Source organism: Geotrypetes seraphini, chromosome 11 (assembly GCF_902459505.1).
Source record: "Geotrypetes seraphini chromosome 11, aGeoSer1.1, whole genome shotgun sequence".
In the NCBI taxonomy this organism is placed as follows: Eukaryota; Metazoa; Chordata; class Amphibia; order Gymnophiona; family Dermophiidae; genus Geotrypetes; species Geotrypetes seraphini.
Genome location: NC_047094.1, coordinates 132,663,798 through 132,689,801, shown reverse-complemented (window position 1 = coordinate 132,689,801; position 26,004 = coordinate 132,663,798). Strand labels below are relative to the sequence as shown.

Sequence of the window (26,004 nt, the reverse complement as noted above, 5' to 3'; positions counted from 1 at the left end):
GTCTTGCAGAAGGAATTACGAGATGATTTTGTTGGCGGGAACGTAGTGCATGAGAAGGTGAATAAGGTATTAAACAGTTGTCCAAATATGGTGGAGACTGATTAGAACGTGTCTTGAAAACCAAAATTAGAATCTTATATGTTAAACAATGTTTTATCAGTAACCAGTGTGCTGATTTCAATAACAGAGTAACATGATCCAATTTCTTTTTTTCCTGTAATAAATTTTATTGAAGCATTTTGTACTAATTGAAGACGATGTAAATCCTTTTGTCTGATACCATATTATAGAAGACCAGTACGCCTCCAATTGGAAAAAGAGAACTGTACACGGAGTCTACACTTTACAAGAATCCTTCTCCGCAGTAACAAAAGAAAACCATAAACAGTTGCCTAGTTAAAATAGGAACAAATACCTAGAAACGAGATTGTGAGCAGAACACTGAAAAAGAGGAATCGAAAGGCATTTCCTCTTCTATGGAACAAGATATCCATATTTTCAAAGCTCATCTTTGTTGTTTGACCATTTTGTGGGTTGGTGCTGGCCTCTCGTTGCTTTTGGTCCTTGGTCCTTTTCCAGGATCTAATTTCGATTTTCTACGTTTTCATTGTCCATCTTCTTCCCTCCTTCTGTTTCATTTTTCTCTCCAATTTGCTTTTTTCTTTCTACTTGCAGCTAGGATTCAGTCATCCTCCCTCTCTCTCCCCACCTGCAATCCTCAAGTTTCCTTTGTTCACCTATTTACTAGCTTTTACTTTCCCCACTCTAGCTCTTCCTCTTCTCTTCCCATTTGTCTTATTCTTCCCCCGTCTCCTATTTCCTACCTTTCACCCACATTCCCATTTCCATCCTTTGTACTCATTGCTTTCCCAGTTTATCACCCCCAGTTATTTCCCTGTTACTTATCCCCTCTCCAGCCCCTTTGTTTTAACCCCACATTCAGGCTCTCTTTTTTCTTTCCTTATTTCTACCCTTTATCACCCCACCCTTTTCATAATCCTCTCTTTTCCCCCTTCTTCCATCATCTTTGACCCCTGCTTCTTTTCACATATTTCCTTCTCCAGCATATGGCCACCTGCCGCCTCCTCCTCCTCTAAGATTCATTTACTCTAACTTCCCTCCATCTTAACCCTGGTACCCATCCATCCACCCCTTCATCTTCATTTTCTCCTGCATATCCCATTGCTTCTCCCTCGTCCCAACTTAGTATCTGTCTTCTAGTCCTTCTCCCAGCACCTGCATCAGTCCCCAACTCTCATTTCCTTCTGTTCCTTGTTGGACCCCAATCTCTTCTCTCATGCCTAGAATAAGATCCTACTCCATCCCCAGTCTAATAGATCTGAACCCCCCTCCCCTTTCATCCTATCCCCAACACTAGTGTCGGCCCTCTGCTGGCATCTGCCCCTGGCTGCCTTTTCCTTGCCCCTAAATCAGGGTCATTTCTAAGCCACAACTTCATCCTCCCATCTGCCCCCTTCTCCCACCCACCTCCTTTTCATTTCCCAGATCCAGCGCTAGCCACTTCTCAACCCCCAGTTGCAGCCCCATTCTCTCACCAGTCCCTTGCATCAACCCCCCACTCCATCTCCCTTCTTTCACGTTCCCCTTTCTTCCACCTACCCTGTATTTCTGCCCCTGCATCAGCCCATTTTCAAACCCCACCTTCCCCATGCCCAATGCTAGACTTGTGCAGCATCAACCCCCTTCTCCTAGCTGCCCTGTACTTGCCAGTCATTAATAGAGCAACAGGACTATCACTTTTGTTGCCCTTTCCCATCCCCTTTTTAATTATTAAATGCAACTCAGGCCTCTCTTGTTTTCCTCTTTTGCCTCTCGTTTAAATTTTCATGTAAATTACTTAGATCTTTATACTATTTGCAGTAACACAAAAGTAAACTATGAAAAACGTTATCAGCTTGTACAGAGTCCTACGATAGCAGGATATCAAAAGCAATTTTTCGGCTGAGGTTCTATTCCAGAATCCCACTAGGGATTTCCATTATTTGAAGAATCTATAACAAGGCAAAGCATTTGTTCATTTCTTGATTGACTGAGTAGGTGTCTAGTCCCAGAGAGTATTAGAACTATTGTTATACTGATTTGTTTGCAGGACCGAACAAAGTAACTGTGGGGAAGTCTTACAGGCCTGCACAAGGAGCTAATTCAGCTACATTTTCATGTGCAATATTTAACATTTCATTCTCTGGGAAAGGCAGACATAATCAATCTGATTGGTCAATGTGACCTGTTCTAGTAGAGCCGAGGCATACAGCCAATTTGTAGTCTTGTACAAAATTTGAATCAGACCCCGTGGGGGTATTTCTATAACTTGGCACCTCAATTAAAGCGCCACATTGGAGTGTGCTTAATGCCAATCCTATAAACAGCTTCTGGGCGTGCCTTAGTCATTATAGAATATGAACGTAAGTCCACTTTGGCATGCCAAATGCTAGGCACGCCCACTTATGACAGGTCAATGGTTGGCATAAGTTGGCATACCTAAGATAGAAATGTGCGTTGCTTGGTGACATGCCCATGGCCCATCCAAGAGTACTCTTTGCAGCTGCACGCAAAACAATTTACACATCACAAATAGAATAATGCCTACCATTAATGCTTGTAATTGTCAATTTGTAGCGCCTATCACATGCATAAATTGCAGTATTCTGAAACTTAAGCATGTAATTGGTGCCTTGAGTGCCAAGTTATAGAATTGCTATTCTATTGATTAAGAAAAGTCAAACAGGTATAGTAGGTAAGGATGCTCCTAATGTACCCTCCCCATGTGCTCAAAAACATTCTTATCCTTGAACGATAAAGCTTCTCATTTTGGAGTGTGACAGCTTACTCCCAGAGCTTTCTGCGAAGGCTCCTTCCCTCCTTGTTCATCTTTGCTGTTGTTTGAAATATTTGATTCTGTTATTTTCCAATCTTGTTGCCCCAATGATAGTATCTGGGGGAAGGGGGGGGGAGTGAGCATTGTACTACAGGGAGTATCCTTCTCTACAGATCCTGTAAGTATAATTCAAAACTGGCCTGTGATTGCATGAGTTACAATAATCACCTTACCAACAACCTTCTGCAATGCTCTGCTAGTCTTACAATAATTTTCTTCCTGCCTCTCCTCTACAGCCCCAGTTCCCTTCAGTGCTTGGTGGTGTATGCGTGTGTTCACTGGTCTTGTATCCACTAAAGTGAAATAAATGTGTTTGATGATGAACTGATTTGCTGGTATGAATCTTTTATGGGACTTTTCTTGGAAGATATGATTTGGGAGGTGGGAGGGAGAGACTGGAAATTATTAAATATTTCAAAGGTTGCCAGAATACCAAGAGTTGTGGGATTGACATTTTGGGGAAGAAAGTACCTGTCAATACTAGGTGTATATTTTGGAGGGACTAAGTAGAACCCATTTTCCCCCTCTGCAATCGTATCTAAAAGAAGGCAGTTTTGTTAAGATGATTTATCAAGGCTAAGATTTTCCCTTTCACAAAATAAAAATAATAGTAACCAAGTCTTCTTCTTGGACCCCATACCATGTCTGTAACAATGGAGAGTCTCTATAAGAGGCTTGGCAGGATCATGATTCCCTTTACTGGACACATGCAATGACTATGGCGAACGGCAGCTCTGGATGGGAGCGATTTTGAAGGATGGATGCTGCACTCTTCGAGCTGCGAAGTTACCCATTCCAGGAAGGTAGGCATTCTGGCCGGTCCTGAATTTCTGCCAACCTCATCCTGCTGCATTATAAGACTTGGCAGCACTGGTTTTAGTGGATAGAATCAGGGACTACAAATCCTATAGTGCATTGAGAGAAAGAAGGAGCTGGTCTTACTTGCATTGCTTGGAAAGTCTCAGTCTGTCCTCTTTTTATTTTCTTTCTGGAGCCAGATGGTAACCCTGTTTGGGATGTAAGTTTAAAACTAGGCCTGGCCGAAACAGTCTCCTTCCTTGAAACGGGTCATTGGGCAGTTCCAGGATGACCCTAACACAAGAATGGCAGGACTAGAGGTTGAAGACTATGCGTATGCATACAAAGGACTTAGAAATTTTGTCATAGGCAGGTGGTGTCTGAGGGCTCCTTTTACGAAGCCGCGTTAGCGGTTTAACGCGCATAATAGCGTGCGCTAATTTGCCGGCCGCGCTAGCCGCTACCTCTTGAGCAGGCGGTAGTTTTTCGGCTAGCGCAGGGGTTAGCACACGCTAAAAAGTTGCGTATGATAAAGCCGCTAACACGGCTTATTGTAAAAGGAGTCCTGAATGTACGCAGGAGGGAAAGAAGAAAAGTAGCAATGTGGAAGCTCAAAAAGGCTCCAATAAAGTTTTATTACTTATCAAAGCAGCCCAGCGTGTTTTGGCCTCCATAGTACCTGCATCAAGGGTGAATATTATAGTAATAATGCCAGATGGTAATATAAACACCTAGACAATAAACAAAACCAATCAATCAGACGTTATCCTAAAAGAACTTTAAAACCAAATTAAAAAACAGAGAGAATGAAAACCAGCTGTATGTGTAAATATGTATTTACCTTCTGGAATATACTAATTGAAACGGCAATTAAAAAAAGCTACAATTTTTTTTAAACCTCTACATTCATTTTTACATCTTACATCACGTGTAACAAGTGTAGATCGTTTTTTACTTTCTGCATGTTGCACTGCTTTAAGCTGCCTAGAGCTGACATGATCGGAAGCAATTCCTCCGTTGCCCATAGCAACCTGGGAGCTGTCTCCCCCCATCGCCCCGCCCTCTTATGACGCGACTTCCTGTTTCCGGGGCAAGAAACCTGCGCAAATGGCTGCTCCCTCCCCCCCCCCGGTTGCTCCTACCGTTAAACCTGCGTCTAGCAGCAGCAATTCCTCCGTTGCCCATAGCAACCTGGGAGCTGTCTCCCTCCCCCCATCGCCCCGCCCTCTTCTGACGCGACTTCCTGTTTCCGGGGCAAGAAACCTGTGCAAATGGCTGCTCCCTCCCCCCCCCCCCCCCCGGTTGCTCCTACCGTTAAACCTGCGTCTAGCAGCAGCAGCAATTCCTCCGTTGCCCATAGCAACCTGGGAGCTGTCTCCCCCCCCATCGCCCCGCCCTCTTCTGACGCGACTTCCTGTTTCCGGGGCAAGAAACCTGTGCAAATGGCTGCTCCCTCCCCCCCCCCCGGTTGCTCCTACCGTTAAACCTGCGTCTAGCAGCAGCAGCAATTCCTCCGTTGCCCATAGCAACCTGGGAGCTGTCTCCCCCCCCATCGCCCCGCCCTCTTCTGACGCGACTTCCTGTTTCCGGGGCAAGAAACCTGTGCAAATGGCTGCTTCCGCTGCCGGTGAGCTAAGAGACAAGTTTGCGGGTAGGACGGCCGGGGCTGAACGTTTGGCAGGAGGGAGGGGGGGGGGGGTGATGCCCCAGCTGCTCCCTTGGGAAGAGCCAAATGGGTGCCGAAGCTTTAGTGAAAAGCCCCTTTTGCTGCTCCCAAGTCGGCCCAGCCCAGGAGGATATCTTTGGTGGCTGGGAAAGAAGACTGCAGCCTTTTAGCCCGATGGCTAAGGGGAGGGCTGAGGGTCACAAAGAAGACAGTCCCTGCCCCAAAGAGCTTATAGTCTGAATAGACAAAACAAGATGTCATGGGAACAGTTAGTTTGTTGGCTAGCTTGGAGGGCAATAATAACAGTTTATATACCGCAGGACCATGAAGTTCTCTGCAGTTTACAGTGGCTAAAAGAAGTTACAAATGAAGTAAAATTAACAAGGTTAGAAGCTAGTTATTAGAGATCAGTTATTGTACAGATTAGTTGCTTAAATACTTCAGGAACAGATACGTTTTTAGGAGTTTCCTAAATTCCCCATAAATAGTAGGCATGAGCAATGGAGAGTAGGGTTAAGGATTGAAGGCTACAGTTTGATTTTAAACAAGGGAAGGGGCTTGGAGGACAAACTCGGGTAAGTTATTTCAAGCATAGGAGGCAACTAGATGAAAGGAACAATTTACTCTTTGCACTAGTGACATAAACAGGTGTGCTATCAGATTTATCAGTGAAAACATAACGGCACCGACCAGACATCGGCATGAATATTCAGGCATATGTGGCCCAATAAAAACCTAGTCAACTATGTGTGATATTCCACGCTTAACTGGATAGGATGAATGGGCACTTAACTGACTAAGGGCCAGATTCCCAAAACTTACCGTGGCTTTAACAATGGTCGCTAAGCCAGTCGATTTAGCGTGCCAGTGTTTTACCAGCCAATTATGAGAATGGTTCACTGTGGTCCAAGCTTCCTAGCAGCCTCCGACTCTGCCATGCAAATGTAGTACAACGAGGTCATTGCTGTTAAAATGGGCTCATTAATATTTAAATGAGCACTCCGGGTGATTTTCTTTCATCGCCAAGTAACTCTCCAAATGAACCACCAGCGTTTAGTGACCAAAAATTACCAGCTGGTCTGGGGGTGCCGGTACTGTGAAAGGTGCATGCTTCTGGCTGTGGTTCATGCTAAAAATAAAAAAGCCCCACTCTTCAGTATAGTAATATAGTAATGGGAAAAAAAATCTCAAAAGCAAGCACATGTTTTAAAGGCATAACTTATATGCGCTTGTTGAAAGCTGCCGATTGCACCTCCCCTCCATCCAATAGCACTGGCATACCTACGACTGACACAACAATGTAGCATTTGCTGATAGTTCTCCGCCTCTCCTAGCCCCCCATGCCTCTTTCAGTGGACTATTCTGCATGTGTGCTGATCACTATCACCAGTGACTGATCTCATATAAATTTGGTAACCCTCTGCGAACCTCATTTGCATGTGCAGTTCTTTGAGAATGGCTCATCTTTTTAAAATCAGATTTATGGCCGCCACAACGACCCATCAGATTTTATTGGGAATATTAGAGAATCTAGCCCTCGGTGCTGACTGCCCCCTGAATGCTCACAAAATAGCTGGTTTCGGCTTAGGTGCTAACTAGGCATTTTCCAGTTAGCCCTGGACATGTGTTTTTAATGGCTAGGAGTCCATTTTGGCCATTTATATCACTTTGAATATCAACCCCAGTGAATTTTTGGCCACTGTTAAGAGAACAGATAGCTTTGCTACAAATGCTACATTTAACCTTGGGCTTTGCCTCGTGAGACCTTTGGACCTTCAACTTATTGTACCTGTAGGGATCTTGTTTATGGTGATGTATAAGTGTAGTAATAATAGTGGCTGTCTAGTAAATGAATTTGTGGCAGGCAACCTTAAGTATGTCCTGACTTTTTTGTACCCCCCCTGCTGTATTTTAGTAACTGTTTTGCTAAATTAAAATATAAGAAGCAGGTCTACAGATAATTTTAAAAATCCAGAATAGACAGATGTTCCTTATCCTGAACCCACACCACTTGGGAGTACTAGAATACTTCTGCTACAAAAACAGATGAAATCTCTATTCTTATGGTGTTGATTATTGTGAGATCACAAAGCTGGGGTTGTCTAACTGTATAGGCAGGCAATCAGGCATGCAGCAGCTGCTACATAGTTTTGAAATACAGAGCACATGTACTTCAGAACTTTCCTACAGAGCTACATATGTGAAGCAGGTATAATGCACGATTCTGAAATAGTGTATGCTTGCTGCAGACTCCTCCCTAGAGAAACAAGAAGGCCCTTTGAATTTGTCATAAAAATCCAAAATCCTTTCTCAAATTCTTGTTTTTTGAATAGCAAAATTGTATGGGTGACCTTTTTTGAGGTACTATATTGATGTCCAGTCATTGGGATTATGCTGGTAATATAAACAGTGGATGGCAAAGTCTCTCCCTGATGAAGCTAGTGGGAGATGGGTGGGAAAACAGGAGTGGGCTAAGTATAGATATTTCCCTTTGTTCATTTGCTTTTGTAACCCTTTCCCTTCACCTATTGGGTTGCCGTAGAAACATAGAAACATAGAAAGATGACGGCAGAAAAGGGCTGCAGCCCATCAAGTCTGCCCACTCTTCTGACCCACCCCATCAAGTCTGAGTGCTAATGACCTAGTTCCCTAGCTCGACCCCCGTAAGGACCCCACGTGGATGTCCCATTTGTTTTTAAAGTCGAGTACACTGGTGGCCTTGACCACTTGCACCGGAAGTTTGTTCCACTGATCCACCACCCTTTCTGTAAAGAAATACTTCCTGGTGTCACCATTAAATTTCCCTCCTCTGAGTTTGAACAGGTGCCCTCTTGTGACCGAGGGACCCTTAGGGAAGAATATATCGCTTTCCGCCTCGACACGACCTGTGATGTACTTAAACGTCTCAATCATGTCTCCCCTTTCTCTACGCTCCTCAAGAGTGTAGAGCTGCAGTTTATCCAGTCTTTCCTCGTATGGGAGACTCTTGAGTCCGGAGACCATTCTAGTGGCCATTCGCTGGACCGATTCAGCTCGAAGCACATCTTTTCGGTAGTGTGGTCTCCAAAATTGCACACAGTATTCCAGGTGAGGTCTTACCATGGTTCTGTAGAGCGGCATTATGACTTCAGGTTTGCGGCTGATGAAGCCTCTATTGATACATCCCAACATTTGCCTTGCCTTGGATGAGGCCTGCTCCACTTGTTTGGTAGCCTTCATGTCCGCGCTGACGATTACTCCCAAGTCCCGTTCTTCTGAAGTCCTAGCTAGTGTTTCTCCGTTCAAGGTGTAAGTTTTGCATGGGTTTCCGCAGCCGAGATGCATGACCTTACATTTCTTAGCGTTGAAGCCCAGCTGCCATGTCGAGGACCAGTTTTCCAACGTGATCAGATCTTGCGTCATACTATCCTTAAGATTGTTTTCACTTACTATATTACACAGTTTGGCGTCATCGGCGAACAGTGTTACTTTACCCTGAAGCCCTTGGGTCAAGTCTCTTATGAATATGTTGAAAAGGGATGGTCCCAGGACCGAGCCCTGCGGCACTCCGCTAGTCACCTCTGATGTCTCAGAGAGGGTGCCGTTGACCACCACCCTCTGAAGTCTTCCACTTAGCCAATCATTCACCCATGCAGTTAGCTTCCCGCCTAGACCCATCGACTTCATCTTGTTTAATAGTCTGCGGTGCGGAACACTGTCAAACGCCTTGCTGAAATCCAAGTACACTATGTCCAGAGACTCTCCCAGGTCTAGCTTTCCCGTCACCCAATCGAAGAAGCTAATAAGATTGGATTGGCATGACCTACCCCTAGTGAATCCATGTTGACGGGGATCCCTTAGGTCTCCCTCATCCAAAATCGTGTCTAATTTACCTTTGAGTAGAGTTTCCATGAGTTTGCACACAATTGATGTGAGACTCACCGGTCGGTAATTTGCAGTCTCTGCTCTGCATCCCTTTTTGTGCAGAGGAACGACGTTAGCTGTTTTCCAGTCCAGGGGGACTCTCCCCGTACTTAGGGAGAGATTGAAGAGCATGGCTAATGGTTTCGCTAGAACATCGCATAGCTCTCTGAGTACTCGTGGGTGTAAATTGTCCGGCCCCATGGCTTTGTTCACCTTGAGTTTTGACAGTTCTCTGTAAACATCAGCAGTTGTGAATTCAAAATTCTGAAATGGATCTTCCATGCTTTGCTTTGTTTCCAACCGTGGCCCGTGCCCTGGTGCCTCACAGGTAAAGACAGAGCAGAAGTAATCATTCAGCAGTTTAGCTTTATCTGAATCTGTTTCTACATAACTCCCGTCTGGCGTTCTAAGGCGGTCAATACCATTTGTGTTCTTCTTCCTCTCGCTAATGTACCTGAAGAAGGATTTGTCCCCTTTCGTAATATTCTTCGCTAGAGTTTCTTCCATTCGAAGTTTGGCCTCGCTGACTGCTGTTTTGACCGCTGCGGACTTTGTCTTGTATTCAATGTTCGCTTCTTTCTCCCCGGTGCGTTTGTATGAGAGAAATGCTCTTTTCTTCTCCTTGACGCGGTACGAGACCTCATCAGTGAACCATTTGGGTCTCTTGTTTCTTTGTTGTTTATTTACCGATTTAATGTAGCGGACAGTTGCCTCCTGAATGGTCGATTTCAAGGTTGACCACATAGCTTCCACATTATCGGTCGCTTCTTGAACCTGTAGTGTCTGATGAACGAAATCTCCCATGCGTTCGAAGTCAGCGCCCCGGAAATTGAGTACCCTTGTTCTTGTTTGAGATCTAGGGAAGCCTTTCCTAAGGTTAAACCATACCATGTTATGGTCACTGGTGGCTAGCGGTTCTCCCACCGAGACCTCCGAGACACTTTCCCCGTTCGTGAGTACCAAGTCCAGGATGGCCTGGGCCCTAGTAGGCTCTAGCACCATTTGTTTAAGCTGTACTTCCTTCATGGACGCTAATATCCTCCTGCTGTCACAATTTGTCGCTGAGAGTGTGTTCCAGTCTACATCAGGCATATTGAAGTCACCTAATAGAACAACATCCCCCCGCAAGGTGATACTCTCAATGTCCTCAATTAATTCTGCGTCTTTGTCCTCCGATTGTCTAGGAGGTCTGTAAACCACACCGAGGTACAGGCATTTTTCTCCGCCCCTGGCCAGGTTTACCCAGATGGATTCCCCAGTATACTTAACATCCGTGATCCTGGTTGTCTTGATGTGCTCTTTGATGTAGAGTGCTACCCCTCCTCCTAGCTTACCCTCTCTGTCTTGGCGAAGCAGGTTGTATCCCTGTATAGTCATATCCCACCCATGAGAGTCCGTGAACCATGTTTCGGACACAGCCACCACGTCTAAGTCTGCATTAACCATTTCTGTTTCCAGTTCTAGAAGTTTGTTCCCTAGGCTGTGTGCGTTAACATACATAGCTCTCCACTCTTGGTGTTTACTGAGCTCCTGATGAGTTAAAGTGTCTCCTAGCGAATCTTTTGTAGTAAGGGGACTTACCTCGGACTTGGAAGTGGAGTTTTGGTTCATTACCTCAGGATTGTTACTTACTGTTCTGGTGTAAAAATGGGTACCCACCCCCGACTTACCTAGTTTAAAGCCCTTCGAAGTAGGCGGGCTAGTCGGTGTCCGAAGACGTTCTTACCTCTGTTGGTCAGGTGGAGTCCGTCTGGTCCCTGTAGTCCCTGTAGTGCCTCACCGTGATTCAGGAATCCGAAGTTCATTTCCCGGCACCATCGTTGTAGCCACTCATTCGTCTTCAGGATACGTTCGTCCCTGTCCCTTCCTCTGCCCCTAATAGGAAGAATTGAAGAGAATACTACCTGTGCTTCTGTTTGCTTCAGTCTCCTTCCCAGAGCTCCGAAATCTCTAGCTATATCCTCCAGGGTGTTCTTGGCAGTGTCATTCGTTCCGACGTGGATGAGCAGCATTGGAAAGTGATCCTGGGGCCTGAGAAGTCGATCAAGACAGGTGGTCACATCTCGTATTCTGGCTCCGGGTAGACAGCAGACCTCCCTCGACTGCATATCCGGTCTGCATATTGGTCCCTCGGTGCCTCTCAACATGGAGTCCCCGATGGCTATCACTCTGCGCTTCTTTTGGGGGTGCCGATCCGTTGTCTCTGGAGATGGGGATGTGTATTGATCCTGGTCCTGCTCTACGTCGGTGGTCTCTTTCTGCTCTACGTCGGTAGTCTCTTCCTGCAAAACCAGGAATCTGTTCTTCAGGTTCAGATGTGGAGTTGATGTGACGCTGCCCTGGTGAGAGAAGGAGTAAGAAGGTGAAGAGATTGTAAATGGGGGGGGGGGTCTCCTACGTTTACCTGTGGAGGAGGTCACTAACTGCCAGGAGTCAGTGTCTCCATCCATCTCCTGAACTCCAATAGTTGGTTTCCGTGTCGTCGGTCCTGGAGTTACTATGGGAGATCCTTCACGGGCTCGTTCTGTGATCTGGGATAGTTCCTGCACTATCCCATCAATATAGGCCTCATCCTCCCTGATGCCTCTCAGGCGTTTCACCTCCTCCCTGAGGCTCTTTAGTTCCTGGGTGACGTCGTCATCCTGCTGGTCGACCTCCTCTGTCTGTGTAGAGGCCGTAATGTACTGCTGTGGGATGGTTTCGGTCTGCACGGAGTCGTCCTTTCTTGGTGCTGTGTACTCCTCCGTCTGTACGTATGCCGAGGTCAGCTCCCGGATCACCTCAGTGCAGGGGATGCCGATCTTGCTTGACGGTTTCACACTCCTTGTCCTTCCTGCCATATCAAAAGAAAAGGGAGAGAGTGATGAGAGCGAGTAAACTAGAAAGAGTGGAAGAGAGAGTAAACTAGAGTGAATGAGAGAGAGAGTAAACTAGAAAGAGTGGAAGAGAGAGTAAACTAGAGTGAATGAGAGAGAGTGAATGAGAGAGTAAACTAGAAAGAGTGGAAGAGAGAAAGTAAAAAAGAGTAAACTAGAGAGAGTGGAAGAGAGAGTGAATGAGAGAGAGTAAACTAGAAAGAGAGAAAGTAAAAAAGAGTAACTAGAAAGAGTGGAAGAGAGAGTAAACTAGAGTGAATGAGAGGGAATGAATGAGAGAGAGTAAACTAGAAAGAGTGGAAGAGAGAGAGTAAAAGAGAGAGTATGAGAGATAGTATAAGAGTGTGTGTCCTGTTGCCCTGGATTAGGCTCTTCTGAAGGCTCTTCTGAAGGCTCTTCGCGAAGGCGCTCTCGCCAAGGCGAGCGCCTTTGCCGCTCGCCTTCGCTGCATGCCGAACGGCTGCGCGCCGTTGGCACTCCTCCTTTTACAGAGGAGCCCGGTCGCTAGCTGCTGACGTCGTGGGGTGGGCGGAGCTACTCTCGCCGCGACCCCGCTGGTTTCTCCTGCTCTCCGGCGCCTTGCCTCACCGCCTCCTTAGCCCAGCGCGCCTCTGCCTTGTGCCTGCAGTTCTCCCCGCCTCGTGCCTGCAGCCCTCCTGCCTCTAGCTCGCCTGCCTCCTGCAGTAGCTGCGCCCGTTGGCACTCCTCCTTTTACAGAGGAGCCCGGTCGCTAGCTGCTGACGTCGTGGGGTGGGCGGAGCTACTCTCGCCGCGACCCCGCTGGTTTCTCCTGCTCTCCGGCGCCTTGCCTCACCGCCTCCTTAGCCCAGCGCGCCTCTGCCTTGTGCCTGCAGTTCTCCCCGCCTCGTGCCTGCAGCTCTCCTGCCTCTAGCTCGCCTGCCTCCTGCAGTAGCTGCGCCCGTTGGCACTCCTCCTTTTACAGAGGAGCCCGGTCGCTAGCTGCTGACGTCGTGGGGTGGGCGGAGCTACTCTCGCCGCGACCCCGCTGGTTTCTCCTGCTCTCCGGCGCCTTGCCTCACCGCCTCCTTAGCCCAGCGCGCCTCTGCCTTGTGCCTGCAGTTCTCCCCGCCTCGTGCCTGCAGCTCTCCTGCCTCTAGCTCTGCCATCATATTCTGTCCCTGAAGCTCAATCTATGCCTCTCCAGGATATTCCCTATGACACCTCAACCTTTGCAGCATCCCTGTATATCTGCAGTTTTCTTCTTTTTGTAACCAAGATGTGCATTTGGTGATTCATATAGTAACTGTAATAAGTTTGTTCATATTATCTGAATATTTGCTTTAAGACCTGATAAAACTTGTCATGTATTCAACTCTACCTCATGAAACTCAGTTTGCAAGGATTTTTCCTTTTTTCCTAATCAGGGTGGTCAGACACAGCAAGGCTGAGAATGCACGATATGGACCCTGAGCTTGCAAAATGGCTTTTCTTTGAGGGAGCCACTGTTATAATCCTCAATGTGCCCAATGGGACAGAGTTTGGTATTGACTACAACTGCTGGCAGGTAGCGCCAAGGTTTAAGGGGGTCAAGATGATTCCCCCTGGTATTCATTTCATCTATTTCAGCTCCAGTAGCCCACTTCATGGCCAGGAAACTGGGCCACGCACAGGCTGCTTCTTAGATCTGAAGCAACGAGACTTCCTGGTACTGCATTGGGACCCTAAGAAAGAGCAAGTAGACCTCACCCCAGCATCAGAGGAGGAGACATTGAGAATGCGTGCAGATCTCCAAAACCTGGACAAGTCTTTGGGGCCCTACCCATATGAAACCTTGAAGAAGTGGATCTCTCTCACTAGCCTGATCACAGAACCGGTGATGAAGAAGCTACAACCAGAGAGTGGGCTGATCTGTGCCTTTGCTGAGGTGGTGCCAGTGACAGCTCTTCGGTATACACAGGACAGGGTGAAGCAGAACCTTCCCCGTTATGATGCTGAGTGCAAGAGCTACCAAGAGGGCCTGGCACGGTTGCCTGAGATGAAACAAAAAAAGGGAACAGAGATCCGATTCACAAATATTCCGACCCAGATGTACCCAGTTGGTGCCACACCGGAAGAGATAACACGTCATAGTATGGACCTCAGCTATGCCCTGGAAATGATGATCAGTGAACACTACTCCAGTCAGCCTCAGGACATACTTGGTTAGTATAAACTTACTCCCTAAGACAGTGTCCATAATTGAACATAAGTGCCTTGTACCCCTAACAGAGAGAGGTCTATAAAATCAATTTATTTATTTAAAACCTTTTTTTATACATAAGAACAGCCTTACTGGGTCAGACCAGTGGTCCATCAAGACCAATAGCCCATCCTCACGGTGGCCAATCCAGGCCAAAACCCAAAGTAGCAACATTCCAGAACCTCAGAGATTCTGGATCCCCAATGAGAGCAACAGTCCAGAGCTGAGATTATGATGTTATAAAGCCTCATTCCACAGTGCCTCCGAGCCAGCCTCATCAGTGATGTTACAATGGCTTGATTGTCCTATACTTGGCACACATAAGAGCAAAAGAACAGCCATACTGGGACAGACCAATGATCCATCTAGCCCAGTAGCCATCCTCACGGTGGCCAATCCAGGTCACTAGTATCTGGCAAAAATCCAGATAGTAGCAACATTCCATGCTCGGTGTAAACAACCACCAAGTTGCCTGTCTGTTGATTCTTATTTTCTATTAGACCTTTTTAGAATGGAAAGACCAATAGGCTGTCGTGAAGTAAATCCTTATTGGGCCATATAATGTTCATTTCAGGAAGTGATGGAACATTATCGGGGGAGGAAGTTGGTGAGGGGATGGGTTGATTAAGGGGATAGGATTAAAAGTGGGTTTTATAAAAACTGAAGGCCAGAGGTGAACTCCGTTTTGTGTTTTGTTTTATATATTCAGGGTCCCTTTTACATAGCTGCGGTAGTGATTCCCCTGCGGCAAATGCACCAAAGTCCATTCAATATCTTTGGTGGATTAGTCGCAGGGGTATCACTACCACGTCTTTGAAATAGGAGGTCCTCATTTTGAGCTTGTTGGTCTGTGCGCATGAAATATTTTACTCTGGACATGTCACCAAATCAGATCAGAAAATGAGGAAATTGTTGCTTTGTTGGCTCTTAATACAAGTATTTTGTTTTTAAGAATTAATTTTAGCATGAGGCCCCATTATACCCCCCTTTCTCATTCTTCATTTGAAGATGGTGGATATAATAAAAGGTTTTGTTTTTTTTAAGTAATCATTACCTCATCTCCTCGTCGCAGATGTGAGAACACACACGCTGATGCATCTTTCTGTATTTGATATGTTTTCTAGCGGAGCTTCAGTTTGCGTTCGTCTGCTTCCTTATTGGCAATGTATATGAAGCATTTGAGCACTGGAAGCAACTGCTGACGCTTCTGTGCCGCTCGGAGGAGGCGGTGGTGAAGCGCGGCTCGCTGTACACTAGCCTCATCTCTGTTCTATACCATCAGCTTGGTGAGATCCCTGCAGACTTCTTTGTGGACATTGTTTCTCAGGATAACTTCTTGACCAGCACTTTGCAGGTAAGAGCTTTCTACCCAACTTACCCCTCCTTTTCCAAAGCTGTGCTGGCAGCTACCACTGCGGCAACTGTCCTCAAGCCCACAGAGATGTAAAGGGATTTAGGGCTTTTGCTGCATGGCAGCCGCTAACATGGCATTGTAAAAGAGGGAGTTAGTTTTTATTGTATTGTTTTAATTTTTTATATTTTTTTCCTTGAAAACCATCTAAGTGTAGAGGGTTTATAAATTTTTAAAATAAGAGCAGGGGAGAAAGGAGTAGTAGGTTCAAGGACCTAAGGGGGCTTAAGAGAGCAGGCATTAAGAAAAGCATATGTATGCTTAAGATTGCGAGATGCGATTATCATTGATGCACTTCTCAAAAGTGCATTATGAGAATACGAGAGCTTCTGCTATCTCCATCATAGTAGTAACTCTGTGGAACAAATTTACGGGACAGCAAAGAACCCTATCCGATATTTTGAAGTTTAAGAAAATGCTCAAGACCACACATTCCAATGAATGATGTTTCTGACCAATTTTGGTTTCTGGACCTATTATGGAGAGCTGTGAACCAACTGTTTACATTGATTTGTAATCTTTGATGTTTGTACAAGTCTAATCTGTCCTATTTTATGTATGTTACTTTTGTAAAGCCGCCTACGAATAGGCGTTTGAGACATTTTTTAATAAATAAACCACATGTGGCAAGCTCAGGGTTACAAAATGGTATAGGATTTCATTCTCCTTGCATATTATGAATGATCTGGAAATGGAAACAGTGACTGAGATGGTCAGATTTGCAGGTGGCACAAAATTATTGTGATTAAATCACGAGTATATTGTGGTAAATTTGGAGAGAACCTTGTGAAACTGTGCATCCGGTCCCTCAAGATGCCTGAGAAAATAATTTAAAAAAAAAAAAAGGTCATGGGGTAGGAGGCATGAGGAGAGACTGGAAGCCCTGAATATGTATACCCTAGAGGAAAGGAGAGACAGGGGAGATATGATTCAGACGTTCAAATACTTGAAGGGTGTTAACGTAGAACAAAATCTTTTCCAGAGAAAGGAAAATGGTAAAACCAGAGGACATAACTTGAGGTTGAGGGGTGGTAGATTCAGGGGCAATGTTAGGAAATTCTACTTTACGGAGAGGGTGGTGGATGCCTGGAATGCGCTCCCGAGAGAGGTGGTGGAGAGTAAAACTGTGACTGAGTTCAAAGAAGCGTGGGATGAACACAGAAGATTTAGAATCAGAAAATAATATTAAAGATTGAACTAGGCCAGTTACTGGGCAGACTTGCACGGTCTGTGTCTGTGTATGGCCGTTTGGTGGAGGATGGGCAGGGGAGGGCTTCAATGGCTGGGAGGGTATAGATGGGCTGGAGTAAGTCTTAACAGAGATTTCGGCAGTTGGAACCCAAGCACAGTACCGGGTAAAGCTTTGGATTCTTGCCCAGAAATAGCTAAGAAGAAAAAATTAAAAATTTAAATTGAATCAGGTTGGGCAGACTGGGTGGACCATTCGGGTCTTTATCTGCCGTCATCTACTATGTTACTATGCTACTTGGGGAATCTGTACTGGAACTAGTGCTTTTTCTGTTTTGTCAGGCCAAATGCAAGTCATGGCGATTTGCTCATCAGAATAGAAATAGAAACTCCAGTATAAGGATAAGAAAGAACACGCATGCATTAACATATAACGAAGGAGCGTTAAGGCCTTAACGCGCGGAATAGCGCGCACAAAAATGTTACACGCGCTAGCCGCTACCGCTTCCTCTTCAGCAGGCGGTAGTTTTTCAGCTAGCGTGCGCTAATCCGGTGTGTGCGCTAAAAACGGTGTCAGGTCAAAACCGCGGAAAACAAAGGCACGCGGGGACAACTGAGCGCAGCGTGGAGGCGCGCGCTGAGGAAAATAACTGTTTTTAGGGGCTCCGACAGGGGGTGTGTGGGGGGGAACCCCCCTACTTTACTTTATACAGATCGCGCCGCGTTGTGGGGGTGTTGTGGGGGGTTTGGGGGGTTGTAACCCCCCACATTTTACTGAAAACTTCACTTTTTCCCTAAAAACAGGGAAAAAGTTAAATTTACAATATAATGAGGGGGGTTTCAACCCCCCAAACCACCCACAATGCCGCCGCAATCTGTATTAAGTAAAGTGGGGGGGCTCCCCAACAAAAACCCCTGTCAGAGCCCCTAAAAACTGTCATTTTCTTCAGCGCGCGCCTCCGTCTTGCGCTCAGTTGTCGGCGCGCGCCTTTGTCTTCCGCGGTTTTGCCTATGAACCGCTAAAAACACTAGCGCACTTTCGTAAAAGGAGCCCTAAGTGATAGCACAAAAGTGAAGGGTAATATCAGATGCTAGATATACATCTCCATTACACATGTGGGATGAATTTCCAGTAATAATTTCAAATAATATAAATGATAAATTAAATTAACTGCACCCCCCCAACTATGAGTAAAGAGGAAAGGGATCTAAAACAATGGTTCTTAAACCTATCCTGGGGGGCCCCCCAGCTAGCTGGATTTACAAGATATCCCAAATGAATATGTATGAGGCAGATTTGCATATACGGTAATAAAGGTGACAGGCATATTAGACTCCATGTTGCTTTAGCTTTGTCATCACTCCCTGAAGTGTGCCAGGAGCCAGGTTGGCATATACTGCCACATACTGGCCCTTCCACTCAAAGCATTTTCACCACCACTTTTTCTTTTATAAAGTAATCATCCAGACAAAGTATTATGTCCCAAGATTCATTACTCCTTTTCTTGCAGAGAGAATGATGATTGTGAGATCAAGGTTTGGACAATTTCCTGGAGGAAAAGTCCATAGTCTGTTATTAAGAGAGACATGGGGGAAGCCACTGCTTGCCCTGGATCAGTAGCATAGAATATTGCTAGTATTGGGGGTTCCATAATCTTTTTACTCTTTGGGATTCTGCATGGAATCTTGCTACTCTTTGGGTTTTGGCCAGGTACTAGTGACCTGGATTGGCCACCATGCGAACGAGCTACTGGGCTTGATGGACTAAGACTATTCTTATGTTCTTAATAGTTGTCTTGCACAGAACCTCTTCTCTGAAGTAGGGTTGTACAGATGTCAATTGCAATTTTCTTTACAGTCTCCAAAGTGCAGTCCTTCCAGAACACCCCGGATTCTCAAATTGTTATTCTATTTTCTATATCTTCAAGCTTTAATTGTAAGATATTATGGAGTTCTTCTTGCATCAACCATAACACTGTTTACAACTAGAGAATGACACGGTGACAAAATTCATCACCGTCCCCGTCCCCACGGATAACCGCGGGAAATAATCCCATGTCATTTTCTAGTGTCTATTTCAACCTCGGTCCTTCTACACCAACATTCTTCAAAGCAAAGCTTGCGGGTCAGTGGTTGTGACCAATTAGACTCAGGTTCTTTCCTCTCTCCTTAAAGAATGTCATGAAGATGGTTTTCCGCGGGGACGGGAACGGTAATGAATTTTGTCACCGTGTCATTCTCTATTTACAACCAAAATGCTTCTTAAATAAATAGTGAAACTTAGCTAATTATAGGTCAGTGAGAAAAAATTATGCTTAAAACTGTTGATTGGCTCTAGTTTTCAATGTATTCTCCTGGATCGGAATATACTTTTTTTTTTTTTTTTAATTTATAATTTTGAATACATTACAATATCCAATAATTCAAAAGAAAAAAGGAAAATCACATAAAACAATACATAATCAAATCATATATATATAATTCCTTTTAAGCCCACATTAATGGGGAGTATATCTTGCTATTTCTAACAGAATAAAGTTCAAGAAAATAAAGGACAATAATTATTGGTTCACACTAAAGAACCTTGAATCATTCCTTAAAATCGGATACTAATTATATTTATCCTCCTCAAATTCTCAGCTAGGTGAAACAAATCTCATTTCTAATTCTATTCTCTTGCAACTAAAAATTGTTGTAGTTGTATAGGATCCCAAAAAGAATATTCAATATCTTGTAACTTGATCATACATTTACAGGGAAATTTCAGGTAAAAGGATGCATCCAGTGCCAACACTCTATCCTTCAATTTCAAAAATTCTTTTCTCCTCAACTGAGTGGTTCTAGATACATCCGGAAAAATCCTAACCAAATCCCCACAAAATTTCATTAACCTATTTTTGAAGTAAAGTTTCATTATCAACATCTTATCCATCTCGCTCATGCATGTTATTACTAGGGTGGATCGACTCTGAATCACATCCTATGTATCTTCCAAAAATTCAGTCAAATTTACCTCTGGTGTGGTCAGATGGTCCACCTCCTGGGCAGATTCAACTTTTTTTGGAGGAATATAATAATAATTATTTATTGGAAAATTCTCCGCATTGGCTATTCCCAGTACTTCTTTAAAAAACTTCCTTAATAAAATCTCAGGTGACAATAAATGAGTTACTGGAAAATTGACCAAGCGTAGATTTTTCACTCTATTCATATTCTCTATAGATTCAATTTTAGAATGTATCACTGTAGAATCTTTAACGGCTGATACCGAGACAGCTTGTAAATTATTACATTGTGTTTCAACAACATTTAATCGTTTATCCAAACAACCTAGATTAGAATCCACATTTTCTAATTTAGCAGAAACTAACTGAGAAAAGTCTCCCATTTGTTTCATCGTTGTCCTGAGAAACCCTTCAACTCTGGATATTCCTAACCATAAGTCCTTTAAAGTAATATCCTGTGTTTCCTCTGTTCGTGGGTTTTCATCCACTCCTCCAGAAAATATCAATGGTTTAGGTATTTCAGCATATACTAATTTACTTATATGGGTAGATGAAACCACTTGAGCATCGGATATAGTAGGGTTTATATTCCCACTATCACTGGGTACTTTATGACCCTTGATGTGAATAATGGAGGATAAGTGATTTAGAAAGGGAAAGCATCTCAGGAAGGGCCTGATTCTATAAACAGTACCTAGGTTAGGCACACTAATCACGGACGCCTAACTTAAATCCACGTGCAACTTAATTATTTGCTAATGGGTTAAATGGCATGGAAATTGACTACACCATTAAAAAATATTAATTAAGGTTATGCGCAGACATCGGCGTGGTGCCTATCCATGCCTACCTAAAAAGTAGGTATGGTTAGGGGCGGAGAATAGGCGTTGTAGTTAGGCGCCAGTAAATTAGACCAGGAAAACCAGGACGCCTAGGAGTGAATTGACATCTGTGCGGAGAGGTGCCTACAAGTTAGAAGCTGCTAGGCACAATTTATATAATCATGCCCAAAATGACTAACTTCACCTAACGCCAGTGCCTATGACCGATGGAGTACAAAGAAATGTATATTGGTACTAGATCCCGGTATGTGTCACGTTAGGGTAAAAACTTGAATTGAAATTCTTCCATGGTAAGTATGGAAACTTAACCTATAAATTGTATGTATTATATATGATAAATTGCTCGTACACGAGTATTAAGCGGTTTACAAACTAAATAAATTAAGCACTTTGGATTTCACTCTCTGTCCCGAACAGGCTCACAAGCTAAACTAAAGCGCCTGAGAGAAAAAGGACATCATTCATATATTCAAAGATAAAAACAGAAAGAAGAAGTTGCCCCAGAGAGATGTAGAGAACCAGGAAACGTGAAGCAGAGTGGTTACATTGTAGAGAAAAAGAATAGTAAATCTAGAAAGATAAATATAAATTCTTCTTTCAGGCAGGAGAAAAGAAATAGAAAAAATAAAATAAGACAAACCCAACAAAATCAAACCAAAATAATAAATATTGGTATTATATTTCCGGTGTGTGTGTGTCAAGTTAAAATAATAACGTATTGAAAAACTTGCTCTGTAAGGATAACATGACAAATTGTAACCTATTGGTATTAGACCCCCTAGTATATAACAAGTTAAGATTAAAAAACTTGTATCATAAACTGTACTGTAATTATGGTAAAATCATAACCTGTTAACTGTCTTTTATGGAGACAATGGGATAGAAAACAAATGATAAAATACATCTAATCAGAATGCTTATATAGACTGTTAAATCCCAAATATGGTCCAAAGCAGTTTACACAAAAAGATGCCAATAAGAAAAGTTAACCCAAGTTAAAGGGAGACATAAGCCTAAGTCAACCCTTAGTACCCTGGAGTATTGGTAAGCTGTTACCCCGATCCTCAGCGGCACCACTTGGAGCTCAAACCACTCTCATTGCTCCAAGCTTTACGTGTCAAATCGTCACTGGATCGTTTACGTTATAAACTTATTCTTTTTATCTTTTTTCCTTTTTTCCTTTTTTTTGAAACTATTCACATTTTTTCAAGATAATTTTTAAGCATGTTACTTAGCTTAATTCTGTGGTCTCTGGCAGGGGGTTAACACCGACATGTTTCGCATTCAAGCTTTATCAAGGAACCCCTCCATATAAATGCCGCCAAACTCTGACCACTGCTCTTGATACAGTGGTCAGAGTTTGGCAGCATTTATATGGAGGGGTTCCTTGATAAAGCTTGAATGCGAAACATGTCGGTGTTAACCCCCTGCCAGAGACCACAGAATTAAGCTAAGTAACATGCTTAAAAATTATCTTGAAAAAATGTGAATAGTTGCAAAAAAAAGGAAAAAAGATAAAAAGAATAAGTTTATAACGTAAACGATCCAGTGACGATTTGACACGTAAAGCTTGGAGCAATGAGAGTGGTTTGAGCTCCAAGTGGTGCCACTGAGGATCGGGGTAACAGCTTACCAATACTCCAGGGTACTAAGGGTTGACTTAGGCTTATGTCTCCCTTTAACTTGGGTTATATAGATTAGTTTACCTTGGTATAAAGTGAAAAAGTGCTATTGCATAATTAAAATAAGAAAAGTTAAAACATGTATTTCTGCGACAATAAGTGTTTTAAGTTTATTCATACGGAAAACCGTAAGTGTCGGGCTACCTAAAATCATTAATTGTGCTAATCAAGACTCTCAAGCTCGGCATAAAAGATGGCTTGTATTGATCATCTCTTTATTAAGAGTGGGTGTTCTTCTCTTAATTCTGTTTTTCCCCTCCCCAAAGGTGTTCTTCTCCTACACTTGCAGCCCTATTGTGGACCGGACACTGCGGAAAAAGGTGGAAAAGTTCAAGATGCATCTGACCAAGAAGTTCAAGTGGGATTTTGAAGCCGAGCCTGAGGACTGGGCCCCAGTAGTAGTGGAGATCCCGGAGGGGGTGGTGGTGGACTGAGAAGATGAGTGGGTTGATTTGGAGAAACACGTCACTTTAATGTCCTTCCAAAATTTGTTGACTTTCTGAAGACCAAAATTTTATTCTATACCATTTCTGAAGTTGTCTCAAAGCTGCTTCTTTTCGCCAAGAAATGCCCACTGTATGGTGGGAGTTCCTTTTGGAACACAAGTTAACCATAGTTTTCTGGGTTTTTCTTTTTATTATGTCACCTTCGAACAATATGTTCTCTATTTTCTGAAGAACATTTCTTATTATTTGAGGCTTTCATTGTTTCTCGTTTGGATTATTTCTGTAAAACTATATTCCAAACTTCAGATTCTTCAAAATACTGCAACCAAAATAATTTTTTGTCTGAAAAGTTTGATAAAGTGACTCCCTCTTTGATTCAGTTACATTGGTTGCCTGTACAGGCCCATATGGTGTGTTGTTGTTTTATTTTTTTTAACTGGTGTATATGATCTGTAAGATTTTTTTGAAGACACTGGCTTTGAATAATTGGATTATTTTGTTTCCTAATGATTTTCAGACATCGAGAGCTGGTGATACCTGTTTAATCTACTTTCCCTCATTTCTAGTTGTTCGTTGTAAGAAGATTCTGGATAGTTTGGTTTATTATCAGGCTTTCCGTGCATGGTGTTCTTTACCACAGGAGCCGAGTTCTTACTCCTCTTTTTGAAAGACTTTCAAATTTGTTTAAAAGATATTTACTGTAACTTTTTTATTTGCTATGTTGTAGTGAAAGCTCCTGAATGTAATCCACCTTGGGCTGAAATGGGAATTGGCAGACTATAAATGATACATTACATTAAAACTACATTGGCTAATGATAGAGGGACGAGTATTCTTCAAATTTGGCTGCCTCTTTTACAAACAACAAAGTTTCAAGTTTATTAAAATTTTTGATTAATCGCTTAATCTTACTTCAAAGCGATGAACATACATAAAAAGAAACAATTAAAATTACAATATTAAAAAAACAACAACAACATTAATTTAAACATAACTATTAAAATAAACTAGACTATATACAAACTTAACAAAACAAGAGTGAGGAGGAAAAGGGGAATTGAACTACAAAATTTTATAGAAAAGGAGGTCAGGCAAAAACACAAGGTTGGGGATTAAAAAGAATAGTCAAATACAGCATTGATGAATTCAAGAGTAAGACTTATTGATCAAAAGCGTCTTTGAAAAGGAATGTTTTTAAATTGGTCTTGAATTTATCAATATTATGTTCTTCTCTTAAATAAATTGGCAGGGAGTTCCAAATTTGTGGAGCAGTAACAGAGAAGATAAATTGTCTTCTGGTATTAATGATCTTTAGAGATGGAATTGTCAGTAAGTGCTGTTCATTTGACCGCAATATTCTATTTGTAGAGTAAGGAATCAGTGATCTAAAAATGAATGCAGGTGTTTTAAAAAGCTTTGCTTTAAAGGTAAGTAGGCATATTTTATATGTTATTCTATGTGATACCGGAAGCCAGTGAGCGTTCTTGAGAAGTGGTGTTACATGATCAAAGGAAAAACAAGACACTTGAAAGTCACAATACAAAAAGGAAGGGCTTGCCAGGGGAATTGGATACCATATGGAGAGAGAGTCACCAAACAGTTACCACAATAAGTAGATACTTAAGGAGAACTGCGCAACAGAGCCGGCACCACTCTATGGGCCAGCCGCACACCAGTTGAGCAGTTCTTCAGAGCTTACAATCCTACACAGAGGGCTCTACTTCACTATTTAAATATTTAAAGATCTACTTATTGTGGTAACTGTTTGGCGACTCTTTCTCCATATGGCATCCAATTCCCCTGGCAAGTCCTTCCTTTTTGTATTGCGATTTTCATGCCTCTTTTACAAAGCATTACAAAGTCTATTACCCAATTAGCTTACTAATCAGTTCAACACGTCAACATTTATTCTTCTCCTTTCCACCAGTCAAAGGTTGCACTCGGAAAAGGTTAAACAACAAACTCCTATCATACCAAGCCGCCTCCAGAGACCTAGAACTAAGCCAACTGATCAGAGCATCAACCACCTACATGCACTTCAGAAAGCTCTTAAAACACATCTTTTCACGGAATTCAGCAATCCTCCTTAAGATACATTCGCACGCGGCTTCCCTCAACGACAACCGTCCAATGTTAAACTGTAACCAGCAGATACTGTTCAGTTCTGCCCTTCCCAACCCAGCTACCTACCTTATAATTCTCATCTTTAGCTGCCCAGCCATACCATGTGTAACTCGTTGACAATATGCCATATCCCCCTTGTAATCCCCACTGTCACCCCTCCTACCAAGATATGTTGTAGCTCATTGACAATTTGGTCAGTTTTTACCTCTTTTGTAAACCGCATAGAACCGAAAGGCTTTTGCAATATATAAATACAAATTTATGTTATGTTATTACATATTTTGAGCAATCTGGTGCGTTATTTTTAAACAATTCCACCAACACTGAGCATTCTGTGAATGTTGCTGTGCTTTTTAACCTTTGACTTTGCTGAGGTGTATGCCTTATGCCTCCAGCTCCAGTGATTAATCTCATAAGAATCAGATGGAAGTCTTTCTGATGCCTGGGACTGCTGTTTTGCTGCCAGAAAGACTAAGGCATTACAAGAGAAAATGAGCTATTGATTAGCTTCAGTCATATCACTGGGAGGCACAAAACAGACTGAAACAACATTGTGGGCCAGTTCTGGCGAGAAGCGTTCATAGGCTTAGCTTGTAGCCCACTAAGTTGCTCTCTAATTACGATAAGAAATATTTGTCCCTTTTCAGTTATGGTACTAGAGTAATTTTAAAGTGTGTGTGAGGATCAGTGACACAGTTCAGTTGTGAATGGTTCTCCTGTATAGGTGAGTTGAGTGTTAATTCATTATTATTATTATTTTTAAACTGCATAAAAATTCATCTAATTTAAATCGTGCTAAATTCAATCACTTAATTACTTAACCTAACAGCTCATTTCAAAACACAGAACCGACAGAAAAATGTACCTCTCTTAAAAAAGTGCCCTGGTGCTTTAAACTGCTCTAATTTATTTTCAGCTTGTGTAGCTTAAAGTGCTTAGCTCCTGCTCTAAATAACCAAGACCGTTG

At 43.2% G+C, this 26,004-nt stretch overlaps 1 protein-coding gene across 3 annotated transcripts; it reads left to right on the top strand.

The window, feature by feature from the left end:
• The first annotated feature begins 5,157 nt into the window (after positions 1-5,157).
• AAR2 (AAR2 splicing factor) lies at positions 5,158-23,881 on the top strand. Of its 3 annotated transcripts, none has more exons than XM_033915097.1 (4): positions 5,158-5,345; positions 13,525-14,301; positions 15,464-15,693; positions 22,734-23,881. In XM_033915097.1, the coding sequence occupies exons 1-4, from the start codon at positions 5,303-5,305 to the stop codon at positions 22,899-22,901; spliced, it is 1,218 nt and encodes a 405-aa protein (XP_033770988.1). In that variant the 5' UTR covers positions 5,158-5,302; the 3' UTR covers positions 22,902-23,881. The 3 variants fall into 3 exon arrangements, with proteins under 3 accessions (XP_033770988.1, XP_033770989.1, XP_033770990.1); XM_033915098.1 differs by having other exon boundaries at positions 5,160-5,321; XM_033915099.1 differs by lacking the exon at positions 5,158-5,345 and adding an exon at positions 5,916-5,935.
• Positions 23,882-26,004: the final 2,123 nt, after the last annotated feature.